The following is a 23,143-nucleotide window of genomic DNA, read 5'->3' on the forward strand; positions in this document are numbered from 1 at the left end:
CGTGACGTAGACCACAGAAACGCCCAGCTGCAGAACGCGGAAGTAAGAATTCACCAGGTTGTGGTAGCTTTTTAAATACATGAATCGAGGATGTGGGCTACATTTTATATCCGATTAAACTAGGACGATTCGTCTATTATAAACGGAGATTTGTTTTGAACCGAAGTAAAGTGCGGTAGGTGGAAAAAATAATCAAGTCTTGTCTGTGTGTTTGTGATGTTTAGCGCCATATGCTGGCTAGCCAGATTTATTGTCTCATTGAGGCGTAAATGATTTTCAATCTTGTAATCACATTTTGTAATGAAATAACGAGTTGGTTGGCATAAAAGTAAACTTATATTTGCTTGTACTTCATATATATATATATATATATATATATATACTGCTTATCTATCTCCTCATGTAAAAGTCTCAACTGGATCCTGAGTATGCTCCCGGCACTGCATCTCAGTGCTAGAGGCGTCACTACAGACCCTGGTTCGATCCTGGGCTATCACAACCGGCCGTGATCGGGAGTCCCACAGGGCGGCTCACAATTAGCCCAGCCTCTTCCGGGTTGGGGGAGTGTTTGGGTGGTGTAGGCGTCATTGCCTAGTTAGATAAAGTTTTAAAAATGTAATTAAACAAATCTTTGCTATGTTCAGCTCTGACTTCACCTCATTGAAGTTGAAATTAAAACAGTTATGGTGCTTTCAAGACAATTGGGAACTCAGAAAAAACAAGGTCAAATCATGACGTCAGTGATTTTCAGGTCGGACGGTCTGAGCTATAGAAAGATGCCCTAGTTTCCGACTTAGAATTCCGAGTTGGATGACGGTTCAAACGATTCCACGCTCGTTTCCATTTGACGCTATTTAAACTAGTGACCCACAGTGTTTGTCATTATAAGATGAAGACAGCTTGTCTGTCGAAACGTTGGTTATTAGGTTATTCGATTATTGCATCTGAGCTCCTAGAGTGTGCGGCTCTCATTTTCTTTTTCAAGTGTTCTACTCCGCTAGCCAGCACCTCGTCTAAACAGGTGTGCGTTTATTTCGCCTCCAGATTAATTTAAATACAGTACCAATCAAAAGTTTGGACACACCTACTCATTCTAGGGTATTTCTTAACTTTTTATTATTTTTTTAACAATAGTGACGACATCAAAACCAAGAAATAACACATATGGAATCATGTTTTAACCAGAAATGTGTTAAATAAATAAAAATATATTTTAAATTTGTGATTCTTCAGAGTAGCCACCCTTCGCCTTGATGACAGCCTTGCACACTCTTGGCGTTGATATTTTTTTAATGAATTGACAATTTTACTTCTAAATACTACCACAAAGATGATCGCCGGTCCACCCACCGTCAAATGGACATGTCTATTCTATTATCTATATTTCTATTGTTTCAATAGGTTTCCTATGGAGGAGAGAGTTTTAAAACAACAGATATTCATGTCAACGTTCTCTGATGTGTGGACCTCCAACCATCTTTGTGGTACCATTTTGAAAAGGGTATTCTCACCCTGTATTCAAGAGCATGTGTCTCAACCGATGGCGGGCACAACACGCCTCTTGGATGATGTAAAATATGGTCTAAGCAACAAGATAATAGAATATGAAGAAAAAAAATCTGCGTTTTAGATAATTGACATTAAAGAAAAATAAATAAACACATTTTATTTAAAAGTCGTTTTTTTCCCCAGACATTATACAATTGTTTAATAACCCTGTTTGTAAGCTTTTAAATCATATTTAAACCATGTATCTTTTCAAGTGATGAAGACATGTATGATGAGGTATGCAAAAATGGGTTAACTTTGAGCACCCAAATATTTTGTCGTTCAGGTCTAAAAAGCCACTTCTACACACTTCTACACAAATATGTATGGAAGGTTTTGTTCAAATGAAAAAGGGATTGAATTCAAAAATGGATTTTACCCCTGAAGAAAACCCATCCGCATGCTCAGATACTGTGTCTACCTGTGTGAGAGCGAAGTCTTGAATCTCGCTCACTGCAATATTTGCAGTGCTTCTAGAGGCAATGTTATTTCGCTGAGTTGAACTTTTAAGGGTTAGGGTCAGGGTAGGGGTAATTGTAATGGCAGGGGTTAGGGTAATGGCAGGGGTTAGGGTAATGGTAGGGGTAGGGTAACGGCAGGGGGTTAGGGTAATAGGAGTTATGGTAATGGTTAGGGTAGGGGTTATGGTAATGGTAGGGGGTTAGGGTATGGTAGGTGTATGGTAGGGGTCAGGGTAATGGTGGGGGCAGGGTAATGGTAGGTGTTATGGTAGGGGGTAGGGTAATGGTGGGGGTTAGGGCAATGGTAGGGGTTAGGGTAATGGTAGAAGTTAGGGTAATGGTAAGGGTCAGGGTAATGGTAGGGGTTAGGGTAATGGTAGGGGGCAGGGGTTAGGGTAATGGTAGGGGCAGGAGCTAGGGTAATGGTAGGAGGTTAGGGTAATGGCAGGGGTTAGGGTAATGGTAGGGGTAAGGGTAATGGCAGGGGTTAGGGCAATGGCAGGGGTTAGGGTAATGGTAGGGGTTAGGGTAATGGTAGGGGTTTATGGTATGGGGTTATGGTAATGGTAGGGGTCAGGGTAATAGTAGAAGTTAAGGTCAGGGTCAGGGTAATGGTAGGGGTTAGGGTAATGGTAGGGGCAGGGTAATGGTAGGGGGGGTAATGGGGGTTTAGGGTAATGGAAGAGGTTAGGGTAATGGCAGGGGTTAGGGTAATGGAAGGGGTTAGGGTAATGGCAGGGGTTAGGGTAATGGTAGGGGTTAGGGTAATGGTAGGGGGTTAGGGTAATGGCAGGGTTTAGGGTAATGGCAGGGTTTAGGGTAATGGAAGGGATTAGGGTAATGGAAGGGGTTAGGGTAATGGCAGGGGTTAGGGTAATGGAAGGGGTTAGGGTAATGGCAGGGGTTAGGGTAATGGTAGGGGTTAGGGTAATGGAAGGGGTTAGGGTAATGGAAGGGTTTAGGGTAATGGTAGGGGTTAGGGTAATGGTAGGGTTTAGGGTAATGGTAGGGGTTAGGGGTTAGGGTTTAGGGTAATGGCAGGGGTTAGGGTAATGGTAGGAGGTTAGGGTAATGGCAGGGGTTAGGGTAATGGTAGGAGGTTAGGGCAATGGTAGGGGTTAGGGTAATGGCAGGGTTTATGGTAATGGCAGGGGTTAGGGTAATGGTAGGGTTTAGGGTAATGGCAGGGTTTAGGGTAATGGTAGGGGTTAGGGTAATGGCAGGGTTTAGGGTAATGGCAGGGTTTAGGGTAATGGAAGGGGTTAGGGTAATAGTAGGGGTTAGGGTAATGGTAGGGGTTAGGGTAATGGCAGGGTTTAGGGTAATGGTAGGGGTTAGGGTAATGGCAGGGTTTAGGGTAATGGTAGGGGTTAGGGTAATGGAAGGGTTTAGGGTAATGGAAGGGGTTAGGGTAATGGCATGGGTAATGGTAGGGGTTAGGGTAATGGTAGGGGTTAGGGTAATGGCAGGGTTTAGGGTAATGGTAGGGGTTAGGGTAATGGAAGGGGTTAGGGTAATGGTAGGGTTTAGGGTAATGGCAGGGTTTAGGGTAATGGCAGGGTTTAGGGTAATGGAAGGGGTTAGGGTAATGGAAGGGGTTAGGGTAATGGTAGGGGTTAGGATAATGGAAGGGGTTAGGGTAATGGTAGGGGTTAGGGTAATGGTAGGGTTTAGGGTAATGGTAGGGTTTAGGGTAATGGAAGGGTTTAGGGTAATGGAAGGGGTTAGGGTAATGGAAGGGTTTAGGGTAATGGCAGGGGTTAGGGTAATGTAAGGGGTTAGGGTAATGGTAGGGGTTAGGGTAATGGCAGGGTTTAGGGTAATGGTAGGAATGTCCTTATATCCTGATGGCTACTGTCCAATACTTTGAGGTGTTGGAATTATGATTTTATTTTCCTCCTTTGTAGGAAATGTCAAGTCAGAAGGAATTGAAGGAGGCGTTCGTCAGCAATCTGAATGGGACCAGCCTTGGGGAAGTTGCCCTGGGCTCCTTTCTGGCCCCACTGTGCCTGATCAGCAGAGGACTGTTTCTGATTCTATACCATCTGGGTAGGGGGGCGCTCCCCCTCCCCTGGATCGCCCACCTCGTCCTGGACTTCTCCATGATCATACTGCCCCTGGTCTTATCATGTACCGTTCTGAGTGACATCCTTCACCTAGTCATCCTGGGCCTGACTGTTGTGTCTGGGGCTGTGCTATGCTATATCTACCGTACCAAAAGGCCAACCAGGCCCAGCGCAACGTCTAAGGACACTGCTGCCAAGAGCTTCTTCCAGAGCCATGTTCAGTGCGACCAGGTGCCCTTTGTGACGATCTTTCGAGTCCTGGTCAATGTGAAAACGGCCATTAGCATTCTAGCTGTCGACTTCAGCGTGTTCCCAAGGCGCTATGCAAAAACAGAAACCTATGGAACGGGGGTTATGGACTTTGGTGTTGGAGCCTATGTCCTCGCCAATGCCCTGGTCTGCCCAGAGGCACGGAGGAAGGAAGTCTCAGGATCCAAGTTAAGCCAAGTGGTTAAACAGCTCGTGTCTGTCTGGCCCCTGTTCATTCTAGGCTTGGCCAGGCTGGTGAGTGTGAAAATGGCTGGTTACCACGAGCACGTGTCTGAGTACGGCGTGCACTGGAATTTCTTCTTCACCCTAGCCATAGTCCGAGTGGCGGCCTCTGTGCTATTGGCTCTGTTCCCTGTCAACGGGTCATGGCTCCTGGCCCTTCTGATTGGAGGACTTTACCAAGTGACCCTGGAGATGTCTGGACTGAAGTATTCCATCATCCACAACAATGACAGGACGGGAGGCTTTATGAAAGCCAACATGGAGGGGGTTTCATCTGTTGTGGGCTACATAGCCATCTATATGGCAGGGGTCCAGATTGGACTGTATGTAATGCGACCAAGGACACAGGTCAAAGAGTGGATCAGAGTGATTTGGAATCTCTTATTGGGAAGTGCTGTGTTGTATACTGGCTTGATACTGTGTCAGGCCTCTGTTGAGCCAGTGTCTCGCAGGATGGCCAATCTACCGTTCTGCCTCTGGACCATTGCCCAGTCCATGTTTTTCTTGTCCTGTTTAGCAACTGCTGATGTTATTTTGTTTTTTATGAAAACGGTATCAGGTTGCGTATTGGTGTCGTCTTCCTGGTATCCTTGTAGAAAGGAAGCCTCTGTATCTGAGGAGAAAATGGAGAAGAAAGTTCAGGGACTTTGTCTCATTCAAGCTGTCAATCGTAATCAATTGTTGTTTTTCATGCTTGCCAATTTACTGACTGGAATCACAAATGTGCTAGTAGATACATTCAATAGTAGTGATTACATTTCTGTGTGCGTTTTGCTGTCATACATGTTCATAAATAGTTTTGCGATATATATTTTACATCTCATGAAAGTCACAGTAAAGTTCTGGTAAACACAGTGCCATTCTCTTTACAATGCCTGTTCTTCTTATTTTAATTCAGTCGTAGACTTATTCCAATAAACTGTACTGTTTTGTTACATTGTTTTCCATATTATAGTTGGTGTTAAAGGTCCCGAACAGTCATTCTGATTCCCATGTAAAATTGCCTTTTGAGTAACTAAAATATCACCCATAATTTAATAAAAAAATGTCTCTCATGGCTAACTATCTACCAGGAAGTTAGAAAATACAGGCTGAGTGGGCAGGGATCTTATATTCATGAGCTCCCCTTGACAGACAGCTCTTTGAAACGCCTACGTCAAGCAACGAGGACACAGTGTTGCAGTAAAATCATCTCAAGCTAATTTTGGTGAAACACAAAACAACTCAAAACTAACTCTATCACTAACCACGTTTTCATCCAGTTTTAGTGTGGGTAAAGTCATACCGTATTAAAAGAAAATCATGACAGCTGTGATTAAAACTGGTCGTTTCAGGACAATCTTTGTAAACGCCGACAGAATTTGTTCGTTCGACATGCTGGGATCTTTTTGTGTCTGTAAAATTAATTATGTGAGAAATGGTTGTTGGAAATGCCTTTATGTGCAAAAATATCAAAGTTAAAACTTGGAGTCACTCGATGATATGTTGTGTGGTACGCCCACTATGACCCCTTGGAACCGTGCAGTTTATTAGGCTACAGATTAAATAAATGATGATGAACTTCACAGGGTGGTGAAAGTGCACGGTGTTGAGTTTATGCACAAAATAAGTATTTGGATTTACTTCGTTCAATTTTGGACAGTAGCTACACCTAATGAAAACAGGTTATTTTTACTTTAAATTATTATCACAGATATACTTAATTTGCTTGTGTTGTTCAAACACTATTGAATTGAGAAATAATAAATGTGTCAGATTCACCAAATGTATTTAAGTATTTGTGTTTCTAACACAACTGGGTCAGAAAGCATGCAGTTTATTAGGCTACAGATGAAATAAATTATGATGAACCTCACAGGGTGGTGAATGTGCACGGTGATGTTCCTTTCCAATAAATATCGAGGGTCTTATTCTGGTGACATGATGGTCGATGCTTGGCTGCTGTTTAACCAATACTCTATTTTAAATCGCAACATGTAGACTATACCCACATTGTATCTGCCAGCTGTTGGCTGGAGCGCACATGCCAAGACCAGAGGGCACAATCCCTAATATAACGCTAAATGTTTCGTGAGAAAACCTTCAGTAGAGTTGAAAATGTGATAGAAACCCATTTAGCTTGTATTTTTTATTTGGTACGTGAGAATTGAACAGCAAAAGTAATTTTGATATGCACTACGTCATCACGCACAGTCAAGTACATTTGATGGAAAATACATCTCTGGTGGGGAAATGCACATATTGTTTTTTATGCAGATTTTAGAATATTAGCATGAAAATCGGTCGCCATTTGGATGAAAACCTAGCTACTGATGTCAATTTGTTTTATGCTTCTCCCGTTTGGCATGTCTGTTGCTATGTGGTTTACAGCAGCACTGACGGATGTATTGACATGACAACTGTGTCAGAGTTTTGACAGATGAAGACCTAGCTAGCCAGTAACTAGCTAACACCGGTATCTTCGCCATAGACGAACAGTATAAACCACGCCCCTCGGCAAACACGCCTTCTCCGATGTTGGTCACAAGGCGGGTCCTTATTTAAGAGAATATCATGTTACCATTGGTGTATTAAAATGAGAATTCGGGTGATGTCAACCTATCCCCTTAATAATCCCGCCTCCTGAATCCAAGCGTTTGATATGGGGAGGGGACCAGTAACTTTATGATCCAACTTTATCAATGTAGAATCAACAGTAATTTTTCATAATTTGGTCATCAATAGTTTGGTCTGGTTTCATCCAAATATCATCACATTTCGTGAAAAACATGATTTTGACTGTTCATGACCTTTAAAGCAAAAGTTGCCATTGTAAATATTATGCAAATATGTTGTACAAATATGATCTCTTGATAATAAACTGCTTTGAAATGTTTCGTTTATAATTCACATTTAATGTCACTTTGATCAAATATATTATCATAGAGCCAGCCAGGAGAAAAAACAGACATTCATCTTTACTGTTTAGGTCCACCAGAAATAACATTTACCCCTCTTTGTCGACCCCTAGCGTTCGATTTTGAAAAATAACTTCCAGCAGGGTTCGTGCTATTAAGAATCCTTGGGACGATCATAACACCCATTGAAGTCGACATTTCAAATGGTTACGGCATGATTTCCCAAACTCGGGACTCGAATGGGGTTCAAGTTTTGGTTTTTGCCCTAGAACTACACAGCTGATTCAACTAATCATCAAGCTTTGATAATGTGAATCAGCTGTGTAGCTAAAAACCAAAACGTGCACCGAGTTTGGGAAACGCTAGGGTTAAGGTTAGGGTTGTGCATTTCGCAACACTCGAATTAACATCTGCTAACCATGTGTATGTGACCAATAAAATTTGATTTGATTTGAAGAGAAGTCTGCCACAGATATAACAATGAGACAAATATTTCACAAGATGTATAAATATGAAGCATCCGCTTGGCGTTTCCACTCACTACCAAATATGGTAGTGAGAGGAAGCCCAGTGGACGGTAGTGGGAGAAGATGGATTTTGGCCGATATTCTGCTAAATTTCTCATCATGAAACCTTTGATCTCAATACAGTTCTCTGTTCCCAAAACTATAATATGTTACGAACAGAGTGGACAATTTTTTTTTTAGACTTTACCCTTTGCCAAAGTATTAAAAATGCAATTGTTTAGAAGGAGTGCAAAGGCGAATGGAGTTTTTGCACACGCGCACTTCACAGAGTGGGCGTTGCCTAACATAAATATGCAAATTATTAATAGAACACACCAATAGGATCTCGCTAAGATCGTGATTGGCTTTGCCCATTTCCTTGCTTGTTCTGCCCACTATGACTCTTTGTTTTCATTTTAAAACGACGGGCTGTGGTCTTATCTAGGTTTAGTTATACAAATCTTTGGTCTCTCGTTGCCATACCTCCAAAATCACGAGGTTAAAGGTTAGGGACGTCCCAATAATCTCGGATTGCACAGACCCTGGCCGGAAGTTATTCTTGAGGGCGAAGGTTACATGAATATTCTGCCGCCGGCACATACACCTCTGTCGCACTTGTTTTATTTTTTTGTATAAAAAGGCAACTTTTAAAAGCGGGTAAGTAATGTACGATGTGTTGCTTGTGTTTTACAAAAAATGCCATTACATGGAAACATGGACAAGATCTGTTATTAAGTCATTTACCCTGTCTGAGGCGAGAGTTAACCAGCTGTCTGTGGCGTTTTGATTAAATTAGAATTTCCTCAGACCCTGAACGTAACTAACTAATTGAACATAATGTTAACCACAACTAGTTACTAGTAAATATACACGAAGCCTAATCTAACACATGATGACTGGAGTTTTTGTTGTATTTTCTTAAAATATTGCGCCTCAGTTTCAAACCAATTGAAGTTCTTTTAAAACTATAGCGAGTAAATTTTACTACTGTAATCCCCAATGTTAACATGTATTAGCATCCAGTTCACTAGCCAGTTAGCCATGATAAATATACCAGAGACTTGGTACAATTTGTCAACCACGTTATATGCGTTTGAAGAATAGCTCAGGAAAATGGTTACCGTTTCCATATTGTCATGACATTTGACTAACGTTAATTAACTAGTTAACGATACATTGCAAAGTCACCTTCCAATTTTATTTAAAAAATAAATAATTGTGGGGGGGGGGGTTACGCCATGACACGGCATAGAAATTGAAATGACCCGCGGTGTAAAAACGTTAAGCCCAAGCTATTGGTGAAACTGCGACTGTTGTATTTGCTCCTCCGTCTGTGAACAGGCTGCTACCCACCACGACAGGAGCTGGAAGACATGGCGCGCCTCGTTGCGGTTTGCAGGGACGGGGAAGAGGACTTCCCTTTCCTCGCAAGACAGATTCCCTTATACATCGATGACACTCTCACGGTAAACCAATTTATTTATTTTTTACCGTCTCGTACAAGTTGCTGTACTTAGTTTTTTCTTTGTAAGGCTTTGCAATCAGATACTCTTCTGAAAGAAGCTAGCTATGTCGACCAGGAAACTCAGGTCAAAATGCTTTATTAACGTTGAGTTGTTGAGCGAGATGTGACTACCTGTAACTAGGCCTCTCCAACAAGCTAGCGTTAGCAAGCTAACTTAGCTAGCCCGATTCTCCAACCGGCTTTCCAGTCAGCAATGTTGTTTGTTAGCTCGTTTTATGTCAAAATCGGTATCTCAATCTGTCACAAATTTACAAGCATTCCCTGAAGTTAAGTTTACGCAATGTATTTTAGAAAAATGTTTTCTGAGCTGTTAGGCCAGCCTAACTGACCGGCTAACCGGTAAAACTGTTAATTGTATGCGGTTGCTAGGTAGCTTGTTAGCTGGGTGGGTGGCTAACCTAAATGGTTATCCTTTGAGCAGTATTGTGTACTGAGCCTGGATATAAATATATGTTGGCTATGCAGGAACTGTGTGGGCAGGTTAATGTTGAAATAGCATTGGTGGATAGTTTTACTTCCTCCACTTAGCCTGTGTACCAGTCGCGTTGTGGGATACTTGTGCTAATGACACTTTCACTATCAATATATGCCCTTTTTTTATTACAGATGGTGATGGAGTTTACTGACAGTGTCATGAACCTTGACACTCACCAAATCAACAGCTCTCAGATGAAGCGGTTTGTCGAGGTGAGTGCTGTGACAGAAGATTTGGGTGTACCTTTCAAACATTGTCTGGATAATATTTACCCATAAGGCTGTTGGTCATAGTTTGCTCAAGGATTATGCCTTTTTATACTAAGTCAAGTGGTGTCTCGTGTGCCTGCTCCCCCCTCAGCATCACAGCATGCTGAAGCAGCAGGACCTGAACATCGCCATGATGGTAACTTCCAGGGAGGTGTTCAGCGCCCTCTCCCAGCTGGTGCCGTGTGTGGGCTGCAGGCGGAGCGTGGAGCGCCTCTTTTCCCAGCTGGTGGAGTCCGGGAACCCGGCACTAGAGCCCCTCACTGTGAAGCCCACCGGCGTGCTGTCTGTCACCAAGACCTGCATGGCTGACGCAAAGACGCTCTACACCCTCTTTTACATCCACGGGTGAGTGCGACACGTGTCACAAGACTAATACTTCTGTAACCTTCATACTTACTTGGCCTGTCAGACTGCTTCACTTGAAGCCTACCTTTTATTGACCACAAGAACGACTCTTGCTGTGGCCTATCTTTTATCTGTACTTTATTGGCCAATTTACCTAAGAAACAATCTTTCTAAACTGTGCCCTCAATTGACAGCAGAAATATTACATACTATTTCTTGCGTCCCTGTGAGAATCTGCTGTATTTGTGTGTGTGTGTGTGGAAGGTTTTTTGTTTAGCATATGTAGCTACTGAAACAATCTGACCACTATGTATTTAATGGTAAACAATTAGTATAAGTAATGTACTAAACAGGAGAATGGTTTTTTGTTGTTTTTTTGTGTAGGTCAAAGTTAAATGACATGATCAATGCCATTCCAAAAAGCAAAAAGAATAAACGCTGCCAGTTGCACTCCTTAGAAACACACAAACCAAAACCTTTGGGGTGAGTCACATTTACCGCTGCTATGTATCATCTATTAAACTGCTTGTAATTGAACTTGATGTCATGTATGATACCATTTTTTAAAAAAACAAGTTGTAAAGCCTGTTCTCTCAGACCTTGTACATTACATGAAGGCTTGAATGTCCACATTTGTCATACCAGGGCCAAACTAGGCTTTTGAAACGGCAGGAAGTCATTTGTGATGTGCAATATTGTAGTGTCTTTGAGAGAATCTCTGAATCTTTAGAGGAGAAGGGAGCGTAGACACAAGGCTAGGTTTAGAGAAAGACAAAGATGGAGGAGCCAAGACAGACAGCAGATGTAGCGTTGTTTTTCACTCTGGACCACTTCAGGCCCCCAGCAGGTAGGCAGCAAAGCAAACACCAGCTCGTTCATTCAGAGCATTTCTTCGTAGCATTTCTGGACGCTAGTTAGTTAGCGCCAGGCTGAAGTAGTTTACTTCATTGTCTGGATCATGTCATGCATTATGTTGTGCACATGTACATCTGTGAAGCACTATGTTTTTGACAGTAAAATACTTCTGAGTTAAAGAGCATTTTAATCCGGATATATCCAGTGAATACTCGCCGATGTTAAGGTGGCATTCTTGTCCTTTTCGTCACCTCTATTGTGAAGCTGACTTGATAGGTTTATTTATTGAAATAATACGCTGATTGAGGAGTCGTGCATGATGTTAACGATGGGGATTTGCTGCTGACAGGGGAAGCTGGATGGATGTGTGGGAGCTCATGTCTCAGGAGTGCAGGGACGAAGTCGTCCTGATCGACAGCACCTGCCTCCTGGAGACCCTGGAAACATACTTGCGCAAGCACAGGTAAGTCACGGTAATGGTTTTAAGTAATATAGGCCATGTTTACATCCAATGGGCTTTATTTTCGCATTAGACTGTGTAGGAAATTGTACTAGTGTTTTAATCTTCTCTTCCTTTCAGGTTCTGTACTGACTGCAAGAACAAGGTACTGAGAGCATACAACATCCTTATAGGGGAGCTAGACTGCACTAAAGAGAAGGGCTACTGCGCTGCCTTGTACGAGGGACTCCGCTGCTGTCCCCAAGAGCACCACGTCCACGTCTGCTGTGAGACTGACTTTATGGCACATCTACTGGGCCGGGCTGAGCCGGAGTTCTCCGGAGGTTACGAGTAAGTAGACTGCTGCTTTTTCCTTTGTTCTATACACATGTAGTAACCTTCAGTCCTGGACAAATAAATGGTAATCTTCTAAACTTAAATAATTCCTTATTTCTTCAAAAAAATTGTTGATATTGAAAGAAAGAACTTTTGGTCTCCCACATATTAAAAAATATATATATAGAAATACTGGACCTAATGATTGGCCCCACAGCTGGTACTTGATTGCACAGCCTTTAACTGCTCTATTTCTTCAGTGTTTGAGGGGTGCTCTCCACCAACTGCTGTTGTCAGCACTTGCCGTAGGTTTGGATGGGATTCAGCCACTCCACAGGCATGGAGAAACTAGTCACCTTTCGGCGAAATTCGCCTTTTTGAATCCAAAATAGGTGACCTATGCGATTCGTGTAGAACCGATGAGAAACGTTTGGATCACTACTGGCTGTAAACGGATGAGTGATGCGCGTTTGGATCACTACTGGCTGTAAACGGATGAGTGATGCGCGTTTGGATCACTACTGGCTGTAAGCGGATGAGTGATGCGCGTTACAACATCAGCTAGCGCTCTGGAAAGGCATCTTGCCGTTAGCTAGCTAACGTTACAACATCAGATGAGCTAACGTTAGTGACCTAACCAATTCGCTTTAGTGTTAACTGGTATACGACTCCTTGCCGCTGTTGTGCCGAAAATCACCCCTTGCCAGAATTTTGCTGTGACTTGCTATATGAGATTCACGCTGTTGTCAGTTTAGCCTACATTTCACTGATCTTAATAGCAGAAAGCATTTTTCGGTTTGGCTATTTGTTTGAAATGTATGTGGCGGTTCTAGCTTTTATGGCGCTCTGGCGATTTCCCCCCTTAGCGCCGCGCACGGTCCCGCCCTGGGCAATCTTAGTAGCAGAAAGCCCTAGGTCGGCTGGCCACGTCGCCCATACCTAAACCCGCTTCTGATTTTTATTAGTCTATGAATAAATCTCTTTGCCAAAATTCGTCATCTCACCCATGTCTTATTCAACTAGTAGTTGTGAAAGTGTCAGGATAATAATTCAGACGTAGTTGTTCTGGAATGTTTATTGCCAACATTTTAGTCTCTCTGTTTTAATATAAAACGCATAAATTAATGGTTCCTTTCGGTTGCATATCCTGACGTGAAGTTTGTTATATCGGAAGTGTTTGACACTTGTGTGTGCTACAAAGTATTTGACTTTGGCCACAAAATGGGGGGGAAAAAATCTGGCAGTTCCTTAAATTTATAACACGTTAGTTGCTTACGGGACCCTGGCAAACTGTGATATTAGTTGACTAGCTAACGAACTAGCTAACGAACTAACCACTATCTGTTAACTAGTGGTTTACCTCGACAGTATGTGGTTAATTTTCACACTGACAGCATTAGGTGAAAATGAGGCGTTGCTTGTTAAACAAGTGGATTCAGGGATCAGGTGGAGCCGGGCCTGGTTTAAGCTGGAAGCCACTATAGAGGTGAATGGAACAACACACTCTTTCCCTATTTCTCACTTCTTCAATACAGTGGATAAAAAGGGGTATGCCAGGTGTACTCTCTGCCTGAAACAGATCAATTATTGCCTACAAAGGGTATCATGCTCTGCTGGCACATTGTAGAACAGGATGTCCCCAGGCAGAAAGTGTATCATGTGCAGTGTATCCCAAAAAATATTGTTTTGTTGTGTTGAACTTGAAAGTATTATACTTTTTTTTTTAATTTTATAATAAAAAACTAACATTTTTACTCGGTGAATGTTATTTTTGCACACATGTAGACTTGTGCACTTGATCGATGTCTACTATAGTGGCCACTATAATAGAGCAAAAATAGATTGTCTGTTTCATTCTTGTTCTACTTTTAAAAATATATATATAATAATAATCCCAAGTGCAATATTTAGGTGTTTGTAAAGGCTGTCATGGTAACGGGCGTTCTATTATAAAGTAAGTCATGGTAACGGGCGTTCTATTATAAAGTATGTCATGGTAACGGGCGTTCTATTATAAAGGCTGTCATGGTAACGGGCGTTCTATTATAAAGGCTGTCATGGTAACTGGCGTTCTATTATAAAGGCTGTCATGGTAACGGGCGTTCTATTATAAAGGCTGTCATGGCTAACTGCAATATTGGTGTCGTTTGAGGTTCATTTGACTTGAGGTTCATTTGCAGTAAAGTCTAGGCAACAAATAACAATGGCATGCTTTCTTTATACTTTTTATCTGTTTGTTAGGTTCACATTAACCACTATTTTACAGACTGATCATATTATTTTGTTTTAATTAGTTAAAACCTGCATTTCCCCCTAGCAGGGATTTATGCAAAAGAAAAAATAAATGATTGCCTACAAAGGGTATCATGCTCTGCTGGCACATTGTAGAACAGGATGTCCCCAGGCAGAAAGTGTATAATATGCAGTGTAGCCCAAAAAATATTGTGTTGTTGTGTTGAACTTGAAAGTATTATACTTTTTTAAAATATATATATATAAAAAAATATATATATTTACTCGGTGAATGTTATTTTTGCACACATGTAGACTTGTGCACTTGATTGATGTCTACTATAGTGGCCACTATAATAGAGCGAAAATAGAATGTCTGTTTCATTCTTGTTCTACTTTAAAAAATATATATATAATAATAATAATCCCAAGTGCAATATTTAGGTGTTTGTAAAGGCTGTCATGGTAACGGGTGTTCTATTATAAAGGCTGTCATGGTAACGGGCGTTCTATTATAAAGGCTGTCATGGTAACGGGCGTTCTATTATAAAGGCTGTCATGGCTAACTGCAATATTGCGCATGACATCAGCAGACTATCAGGGGTTTTGGAGTCCAATGTTTAACAGTGTCCCAAAAACTGGGTCTCCGTTGAAGGCCCCAAACACACATCAAAAAAGCACCCAGGAATGGTTCAAAGAAGAGTTGCTAGACTGTCCAGATCTGAATCACATTCAAATCCAGTTTATTAGGATACAGATGAAATAAGTGATGAACTTCACAGGGTGGTGAATGTGCACGGTGATGGACTTGATGTTCCTTTGCAATAAATATCCAGGGTCTTTATTCTGGTGACATGATGATCGATGCTTGGCTGCTGTTTAACAAATACTCTTTTGTCTATGATAGTCTCATCGTGTAGACTATACCCACAATGTATCTGCCAGCTGTTGGCTAGAGAGTACGTGCCAAGACCGGAGTGGGCACAATCGCTATATAACTCAACAGTTTTTGTGACAACCATAACTAGAGTAGAAAATGAGATGAGATGGAATTTTATGTGCACTATGTCATCACGCACAGCCTTTTTTCTGCAACAGGTGAATTTTATGGAAACTCGTCTCTGGTGGGAAACCGAGGTTTTTATTTGCATTTTGGAATAATTTCAAGGGTGCCAATTTTGTCCATGCGAAATCTTAAGTTTACAATTGTGTATTTAGAAAATAAAGTTTACACAAATAAATTTGCTTCTGCAATGTTGAAAATCCAATAACATGGTGTGGAGCACAAACTTATTATTTTTTTCATGTTAATTTCTCCATTTCTTGTAAAATAAGGAAAGTGCCAGTATATTTGACCAGCACTATAGTAGTGAAGTATGATTCACTCTCCTGGTGACCTTCTGATGTACTTACTTGTAGTTCTTCACTACCTTTTCTGTTTGCTAGTTAAATGTTCTAGAATTATATGACATTCTAGAATGTCATTATAGAATTAACATGCAAATTCTAACACTACTCCTGCCCTTCTCTCTCGTTTATAGACGCAGAGAACGACACGCCAAGACCATTGACATTGCACAAGAAGAGGTGCTCACCTGCCTGGGCATCCACCTGTACGAGCGACTGCACAGAATCTGGCAGAAACTGAGGGCAGAGGAGCAGACCTGGCAGATGCTCTTCTGCCTCGGCATCGACGCTTTACGCAAAAGCTTTGAGGTTTGTGTTTGCACGATGCCTGCCAGCATCAGGCTACCAATAACAAGCTTATGTGACAAAGACATATTTTGTTGATGGAAGTGATGTATGGCGAGTGCTTTCCCATCCGACACACTGTCTATGTTTACAGTGTTGTGGCAAATCAGTGTATGTATTGATTCATTTGACATACATTTTTTAAAATTATTTATATCATTTTATTTAGCCAGGACTCCTCTCTTTATAATAACGACGTGGTAACACCCGTTTTCCCCTCAGACGGCGGTGGAGAAGGTACAGGGCATCAGTCGTCTGGAGCAGCTGTGTGAGGAGCTGTCGGAGGAGGAGAGGGCCAAAGAGCTGAAGCAGGAGAAGAAGAGACAGAAGAAGAAGAACAGACGCAAAAACAAGTGTGGCTTCGACATGTCTGAGCAGGAGGCCGAGGTCAAGAACCTGGCTGAGGTAACGCTTCGTTTTCCCCACACACATACACACACACACGAGCACTGAGGCAGCATGACTACAGGGGAAATACCAGTGAGTCTGTTATAGGAAACTGACCTCACATGTCATCAGCATGCTTGTTCCACATTATCTGGTTAACCTCATCCAGGCTAGAGGTCGACCTCTAATCCAGGCTAACCATGTTACTGTACGGATTAATAATGCATTCTGTTTGTGACGTTGTTGTTGTTCACACGTTGTGCTTTGTCACATTTCAGACTTTCCAAATGCCGTCAGTAGGTTTTAAATGGTTTAAATGGCAAATATAGCTATCAAATGTTCGGCGTTTTTAAATTCCTTAACTCTCATTGCCCATAATACTGTCCTCCCTTTTCTATGGTCTGGCCATTTAGGGATGTTACTCTAGTGTCCTGTCATTCTCTGTTATCCCCCTCCATGCAGGGTTCATTAGAGTCTGTGGAGAACGGTGGCTGCAAGGCCTGTGGAAGCCGAGAGGAGGGGGAGGGGCATGTCAGCTGTGTGGAGGTGGTCGTCACCAGCAACGAGAACACTACTTCCTGCAGCTGCCCAGACAGCACCGTGCCCATCCTGGGCTCTCCTAAAGTCAAGAAAGGTAATGCTGTCACCACCATCCAACCATCACTCAAGACCAGACACCTGACCCTGGGTAAGATCAATCTTACCAATGACAGCCATCCTTTCTGAAATGTATTTATTTGAGTTAAGGGACCATTTTACAATTGAAATGTGAATCTCAAGAGCAAATGTGATGTATTTAAATCATAGCTAGACAGCTAATTGTCATCTTCAGTCCCCGTTGATGAATCGACAGGCTGAACTCTGTGGTTCAGTGTATGTATTTCATGATTTTCCCTTTATTCAGACAGGAGGCAGAGTAGCAGTGGGCTTGGGATGTGTACCTACACTGACTGTGATGGTGTATATTGTCAACACTCCGTTGTCTGGCTTATCGTTTTAACATCTAAAAATCATTGAAATTGTTGCTTCTTTTTTTTTTTTATATATATATATTTTATTTCAGTGTAAATGCACAATTTGTAAGCTATTCAAAATTAATAGCCTAGTCTTTCACGATCAACCATTTGAATGACTATAGGCTTAATGGAGTAATCTTAAAGTTGTTTTGTGATTTTTTTAGCATTAAATAAAAACATAGTAACAAATGAGAGAGAGAGAGAACAAACAAGCGACTGATGGAATAGGAAGTTGAAACAAACCTGGAACGTTACTGCCTCATTCCACTAAAATCAAACCAAAACAGACCATAATAGGCTATAGACCTACACGTAGGCTACTGTCAATAAAAGTTTCAGTAGGCTAAACATTACTTATAAATGAATTATGTTATTTACAAAGCGTTTATTAATGTGCTTGAATTGCACAATGAACAGTAGGGCATATAAGTTCCTATAGCTGCACTTCAATGAGTGTGAACAAAAAATAAATGAAATATGAGTTAGAAGTTATCTTACTAACAACTTTATTTTAAATAGCTTACAAATTGTGCATTTACACTGAACAAAAATATATAAATGCAACAATTTCAAAGATGTATATATAAGATTGGGGCGGCAGGGTAGCCTAGTGGTTAGAGCGTGTGACTAGTAACCGGAAGGTTGCGAGTTCAACCCCCCGAGCTGACAAGGTACAAATCTGTCGTTCTGCCCCTGAACAGGCAGTTAACCCACTGTTCCTAGGCCGTCATTGAAAATAAGAATTTGTTCTTAACTGACTTGCCTGGTTAAATAAAGGTAAAATGAAAAAAAAAATATATATATATATTTTTTTTTTTTACTGAGTTGGTTTCATATAAGGAAATCAGTCAATTGAAATAAATTCATCAGTCCCCATTTTATGGATGTCACATGACTGAGAATACAGATTCATCTGTTCATCACAGATACCTTAAACAAAACGGCAAAGATCACACTGAAACCTGAGGTGATGGCGGTGGATGGATGGCAGGATAATGGGCCTCTGGGATCTCGTCACGGTATCTCTGTGCATTCAAATTGCCATAGATAAAATGTCATTGTGTTCGTTGTCCGTAGCTTATGCCTGCCCATACCATAACCCCACCACCACCTTAGGGCACTCTGTTCACAACATTGACATCAGCAAACCGCTCGCCCATAAGACAAATAGGCCTGTTTTGGAACTGCAAATCCAAAACATACAATCAGATACAACAAATGATTATTTATAACGTTCTTTATGACCCAATTTGAATAAAAACAATGTAAGAACATTGGCTTAGGCTAAAAACAAATAGCCTGAGCATATTATGATGTGCATTTTGAACTGTACACATCCTAAATATAGGAGGCTACAATAAAGTAGCCTAAACAAAATAAGTAGCCTTAACAACAACAACAAAATGCTATTAAGTCTTACGGTTTGACAGAATATTTTTTTTCCTATGCTTTTGGGGCTGTCTCTGTCTTCCAATAAGATGCTTCTAGATTTGAATATAGGCCACCATTTTCTTTTTAAATTTTTAAGTGCAATGAGGAACCATTTTAGGGGTAGTTGATTTACCATGTCTGTCAGAGAACACCAGAATGTTGCCCTTTTCTGCCCCAGAGGAGTGAATTCAGCAGGATGGATGGACTTGTAAATGTTGACGGGTTTGTCATCTGTCCGTCCTTTTCCCTGGATCTTTTTGCTTATTCTGCTGTTCCTGCATCTTTATTAGAATGACATTATTATGCACCAAATCACACTTCTGTTTTAACCAATGTGTAGTTTATATTGTGTTTTTCCTGCCATTTGACACCTACGAGTGCAACTATATCTGGACAGGATGATTCGTCATTCCAGACATTGCCTTACCTGTGTGTGTGCATGCACACCATGAACAAAAGTATGTGGACACCTGCTGGTTGAACATCTCATTCCAAAATCTTTGGCATTAATATGGAGTTGGTCCCCCCCTTTCCTGCTAGAACAGCCTCCACTCTTCTGGGAAGGCTTTCCACTAGATGTTGGAACATTGCTGGAGGGACCTGCTTTCATTTAGCCATGAGCATTAGTGAGATCGGGCTCTGATGTTGGTAGATTAGGCTTGACTCGCAGTCGGCGTTCCAATTCATCCCAAAAGGTGTTTGAGGTCAGGGCTCTGAAGGCCAGTCAATTTATTCAACACTGATCTCAACAAACCATTTCTCTATGGACCTCGCTTTGTGCACAGGTGCATTGTCATGCTGAAACAGTGCCATAACACAAACTGTTGCCACAAAGTCGGAAGCACAGAATCGTCTGTCATTGTATGCTGTAGCGTTAAGATTTCCCTCCACTGGAACTAAGGGGCCTAGCCCGATCCATGGAAAAACAGCCTAAGACATTATTCCTTGTCCACCAAACTTTACAGTTGCCACTATGCATTCGGACATGTTCTGCTGGCATCCAGTTGCAACCAAGGACAGACCATTTTAAGCTCTTCAGTGCTCGGCGGTCCCTTTCTGTGAGATTGTGTGGCGTACCACTTCGTGGCTGAGCCGTTGTTGCTCCTAGACGTTACCACTTCATAATAACAGCACTTACAGTTGAGGCAGCTCTAGCCGGGCAGAAATTTGACGAACCGACATGTTGGAAAGGTGACATCCTATGACGGTGCCACGTTGAAAGTCACTGAGCTCTTCAGTACAGGCCATTCTGACAAACGTTTGTCTATGGAGATTGCATAGCCGTGTGCTTGATTTTATACACCTGTCGGCAACGGGTGTGGCTGAGATGGCTGAATCCACTGAAGGGGTGTCTGCATACTTTTGTATATATGTAGGGGGGCATTACCTGCTAGACCAGCCTCATTGAGTGTATATATATTTAATTGTCTGGTCATTTCTTTAGGTCTTTCGCCTCACAGTAATGGGAGTGACTGTGGTTACTCGTCTAGCATGGAAGGCAGCGAGCCTGGCTCACAGGAAGGATGTGACGTCGCCTGCGCTGAGGGTATCTGCAACCACCACGAAGCAGGTTGGTCAATCTTCAGTTAATGGTCCGTATAGTGGCTAGTTGTGTCAAAGCTAGAACAAAATGGGGATTCGTAACATTTAAAAAACTATCCCGAAAAACTTTTTTTTTTTTTTTACTAAACAAGTTTTTTCCCACACAGTGCAGTTATTACAAAACATTTTCCGTGTTATGGCCTAACTAGACGATAGGCTGTTAAGGCCTGGGGAACCCGAGTAAGAGGTGGACTTTAAGCTACTTTCGTGAATTTGCGAGGCCTGTAAGACTAGACACGGATTCCGAAGTCGTATGCGCTGCTCACCTGCTCTTTCTCTTTGCTAATGATGCGTGTGTGTGTTCAGTCTTCGGTCTGTTGCCTGTAGATGATCCTAACCTATTCATTGATAAGCCTCTGCTTTACTGAAGGTATCAGGTATTGCATGACAAAAAATTGCGAGATACAGCTTTTCTTCGCTATTCACATGGAATTTTAAGATTATTTCTTATGGTTTTAACAGCCCCCCTCAAAAAATGCTGTATACCTTATGAACCCCTCCCCCAAAAATGCTGTAAACCTTATGACCCCCCTATTTGTTCCATCCCTAGTAGTGTTGCTGTTTGTCATTGTGTTGAATGCTCAGAATTTGCCATACGTGCATCGAATGCTTGTCATATCCTTGTCGTCTTGTCATCTGAAGGAGACTACTTGTGTGGTCATCAATGTGCTGAAGACAAGGAGGAGGACTGTATGGACAGCTGTGTGGAGTGCTGGGCCAGCTCTGAAGAGAACACCAAGGGCAAGAAGAAGAATAAGAGAAGAAAGAACAATGGCTTGTTATCTTACCATCAGGTTAGATTAGAATGTCATTAGAGGATGGGATTTAGCAGGAATTCCTGCTTTTTAAAAAAAAAAAAAAACATTGTTTTAGTGTTTTCCCATTCATATAGCTTATAATTGAAATTGACCTTTCCCCTAGCCAGATTTTCCTGATGGATATGTTAGCCCAGAGATGTGATCTGGTCATTCATTGCTTCTCAGGTAAAACTATTAAAAATAAACTTTTGGTCTTTCTCAACCAGGGTCCAAATGCAGAGGTTTGTGTTATGGAAGAGAACAGGAAAGGGCAAAACACCGCTGCAACGTCACCCGTGTGCAGAACCAAAGAGACGTGTGCCCAGTTGTGCCTCGACATCTTTTCTAGTATCCCACCGCAGTTACCACGTGCAGAACATCGAAAGAACATCAGCCATTATCTGGAGGGTACCAGTGCTAAGAGTCTCATGGAACTGCTGGTCAGTGACATTTTTTTTTTTTTTTTTTTTAAAGTTGGGATGGTCACTTCAGTGTTGACATCATTATTTGTACTAGTTTTGAATTCCGTGTGAGTTGGTAGGATGTGAAGCGTTTATTCAGTGTGTTTGTGTGTTTTGAAAGGTCCATTTAATCTATGCTTTTTTGGGGGTTTTTTGTACTAAAAACAGGATGACTCTGAAGTGACTTCCGATGAAGAGAACTGCCTCACGCAGGATGAGATCCAGTCGTTTGTGGACAACAACAAGTCCTTCTACAACAACCGTGACCAGTACCGACAGCGCCTGAAAGATAAATTCACCAAGTACTGCCACGGAGGTGCAGATTGGTTTGCTGCTGCCACCACCAGCGTCAATTAATGAATTAGCTCCTGTTGCACTACTCTACTGTCATGTTATCTTGTTACTGGGACAACACACATGGTGATTACCACCCCTCTGCTCACACCGCCTTTTAAAGGAGAAAGAATTCAGTAGTACATTTTAGTGTCTTGTTCAATGAGCTCCCCCCCCCACCCTCCCTTTGTTAAATGAGCCCCCATCCCCTCTTTGGTTGAAGTACATGTGGTTCCTATTTGCCCACCTTTGTTCATCTTCTGTCACCTCTACCTGTTCATCTTGTCACACACGTCCTTGTTGTCGTCCGTCCCACCCTGACCAAACCCGGTTTCTTTTCTGGTCTCATTTTGTAGGGCTGTTGGTTTAGAGCACAGTGGATCTGATAATTAAGCTTGCAAGCTGTGACATTAGGGTTTAGATTGTTAGTAGTCTTATTTTTTTGTTTTTGCATTTTCCATTTTTTTTTTTCTCGTCTCTTCCTCTGTAATGCTTCATTTTAGTGGGAAAAGTTGTACCAATAAATGTGTACAGAAATTATATAATCTGAATAGATTTTACAGTAAAACATCCATTTATAACAGGGGTTGGATGTGATGTTAAGGGTGCAATGTGTAAAATTGACAAAATAAAGAATATTTATTAATATGCATTAGAAAGTTGTTTGTGCTGTGTAACTTTTTTTCTTCTTCTGACATGGCAACCAGCTCGTGCTATGTTCATAAAGACACCAGGAGATGGCGTGATATGACGAGTTTACCCTCACAGATTGGGTGCTGACCATTAAATAGTGAGGTTGACGTTTGTCTCCTTTAAAGATTCACAATGTTTAAGCATTGAATGCATCTTTCGCCTTGTTCCAGACATATTTGTGATCTCAAACCATTTTATTTGCAGCACTATTGGATTTGAGTGTTA

The 23,143-nt window shown here is 41.7% G+C and overlaps 2 protein-coding genes across 3 annotated transcripts; both read left to right on the forward strand.

Moving 5' to 3' along the window:
• The first annotated feature begins 10 nt into the window (after positions 1-10).
• Positions 11-7,442, forward strand: pigw (phosphatidylinositol glycan anchor biosynthesis, class W). The gene is made up of 2 exons (XM_029671820.2): positions 11-175; positions 3,917-7,442. The coding sequence occupies exon 2, from the start codon at positions 3,920-3,922 to the stop codon at positions 5,414-5,416; it is 1,497 nt and encodes a 498-aa protein (XP_029527680.1). The 5' UTR covers positions 11-175; positions 3,917-3,919; the 3' UTR covers positions 5,417-7,442.
• A 1,045-nt stretch (positions 7,443-8,487) lies between these two features.
• Positions 8,488-22,884, forward strand: ggnbp2 (gametogenetin binding protein 2). 2 transcript variants are annotated; one of them, XM_029671823.2, is made up of 14 exons: positions 8,488-8,627; positions 9,312-9,436; positions 10,102-10,182; positions 10,331-10,584; positions 10,969-11,067; positions 11,789-11,902; positions 12,020-12,229; positions 15,988-16,162; positions 16,421-16,603; positions 17,048-17,273; positions 20,477-20,602; positions 21,277-21,428; positions 21,659-21,871; positions 22,061-22,884. In XM_029671823.2, the coding sequence occupies exons 2-14, from the start codon at positions 9,344-9,346 to the stop codon at positions 22,247-22,249; spliced, it is 2,115 nt and encodes a 704-aa protein (XP_029527683.2). In that variant the 5' UTR covers positions 8,488-8,627; positions 9,312-9,343; the 3' UTR covers positions 22,250-22,884. The 2 variants fall into 2 exon arrangements, with proteins under 2 accessions (XP_029527683.2, XP_029527685.2); XM_029671825.2 differs by having other exon boundaries at positions 8,489-8,627; positions 17,048-17,219.
• The last annotated feature ends 259 nt before the right edge of the window (positions 22,885-23,143 follow it).

The sequence above is a fragment of the Oncorhynchus nerka genome, linkage group LG10, assembly GCF_034236695.1.
Source record: "Oncorhynchus nerka isolate Pitt River linkage group LG10, Oner_Uvic_2.0, whole genome shotgun sequence".
NCBI lineage: Eukaryota > Metazoa > Chordata > Actinopteri > Salmoniformes > Salmonidae > Oncorhynchus > Oncorhynchus nerka.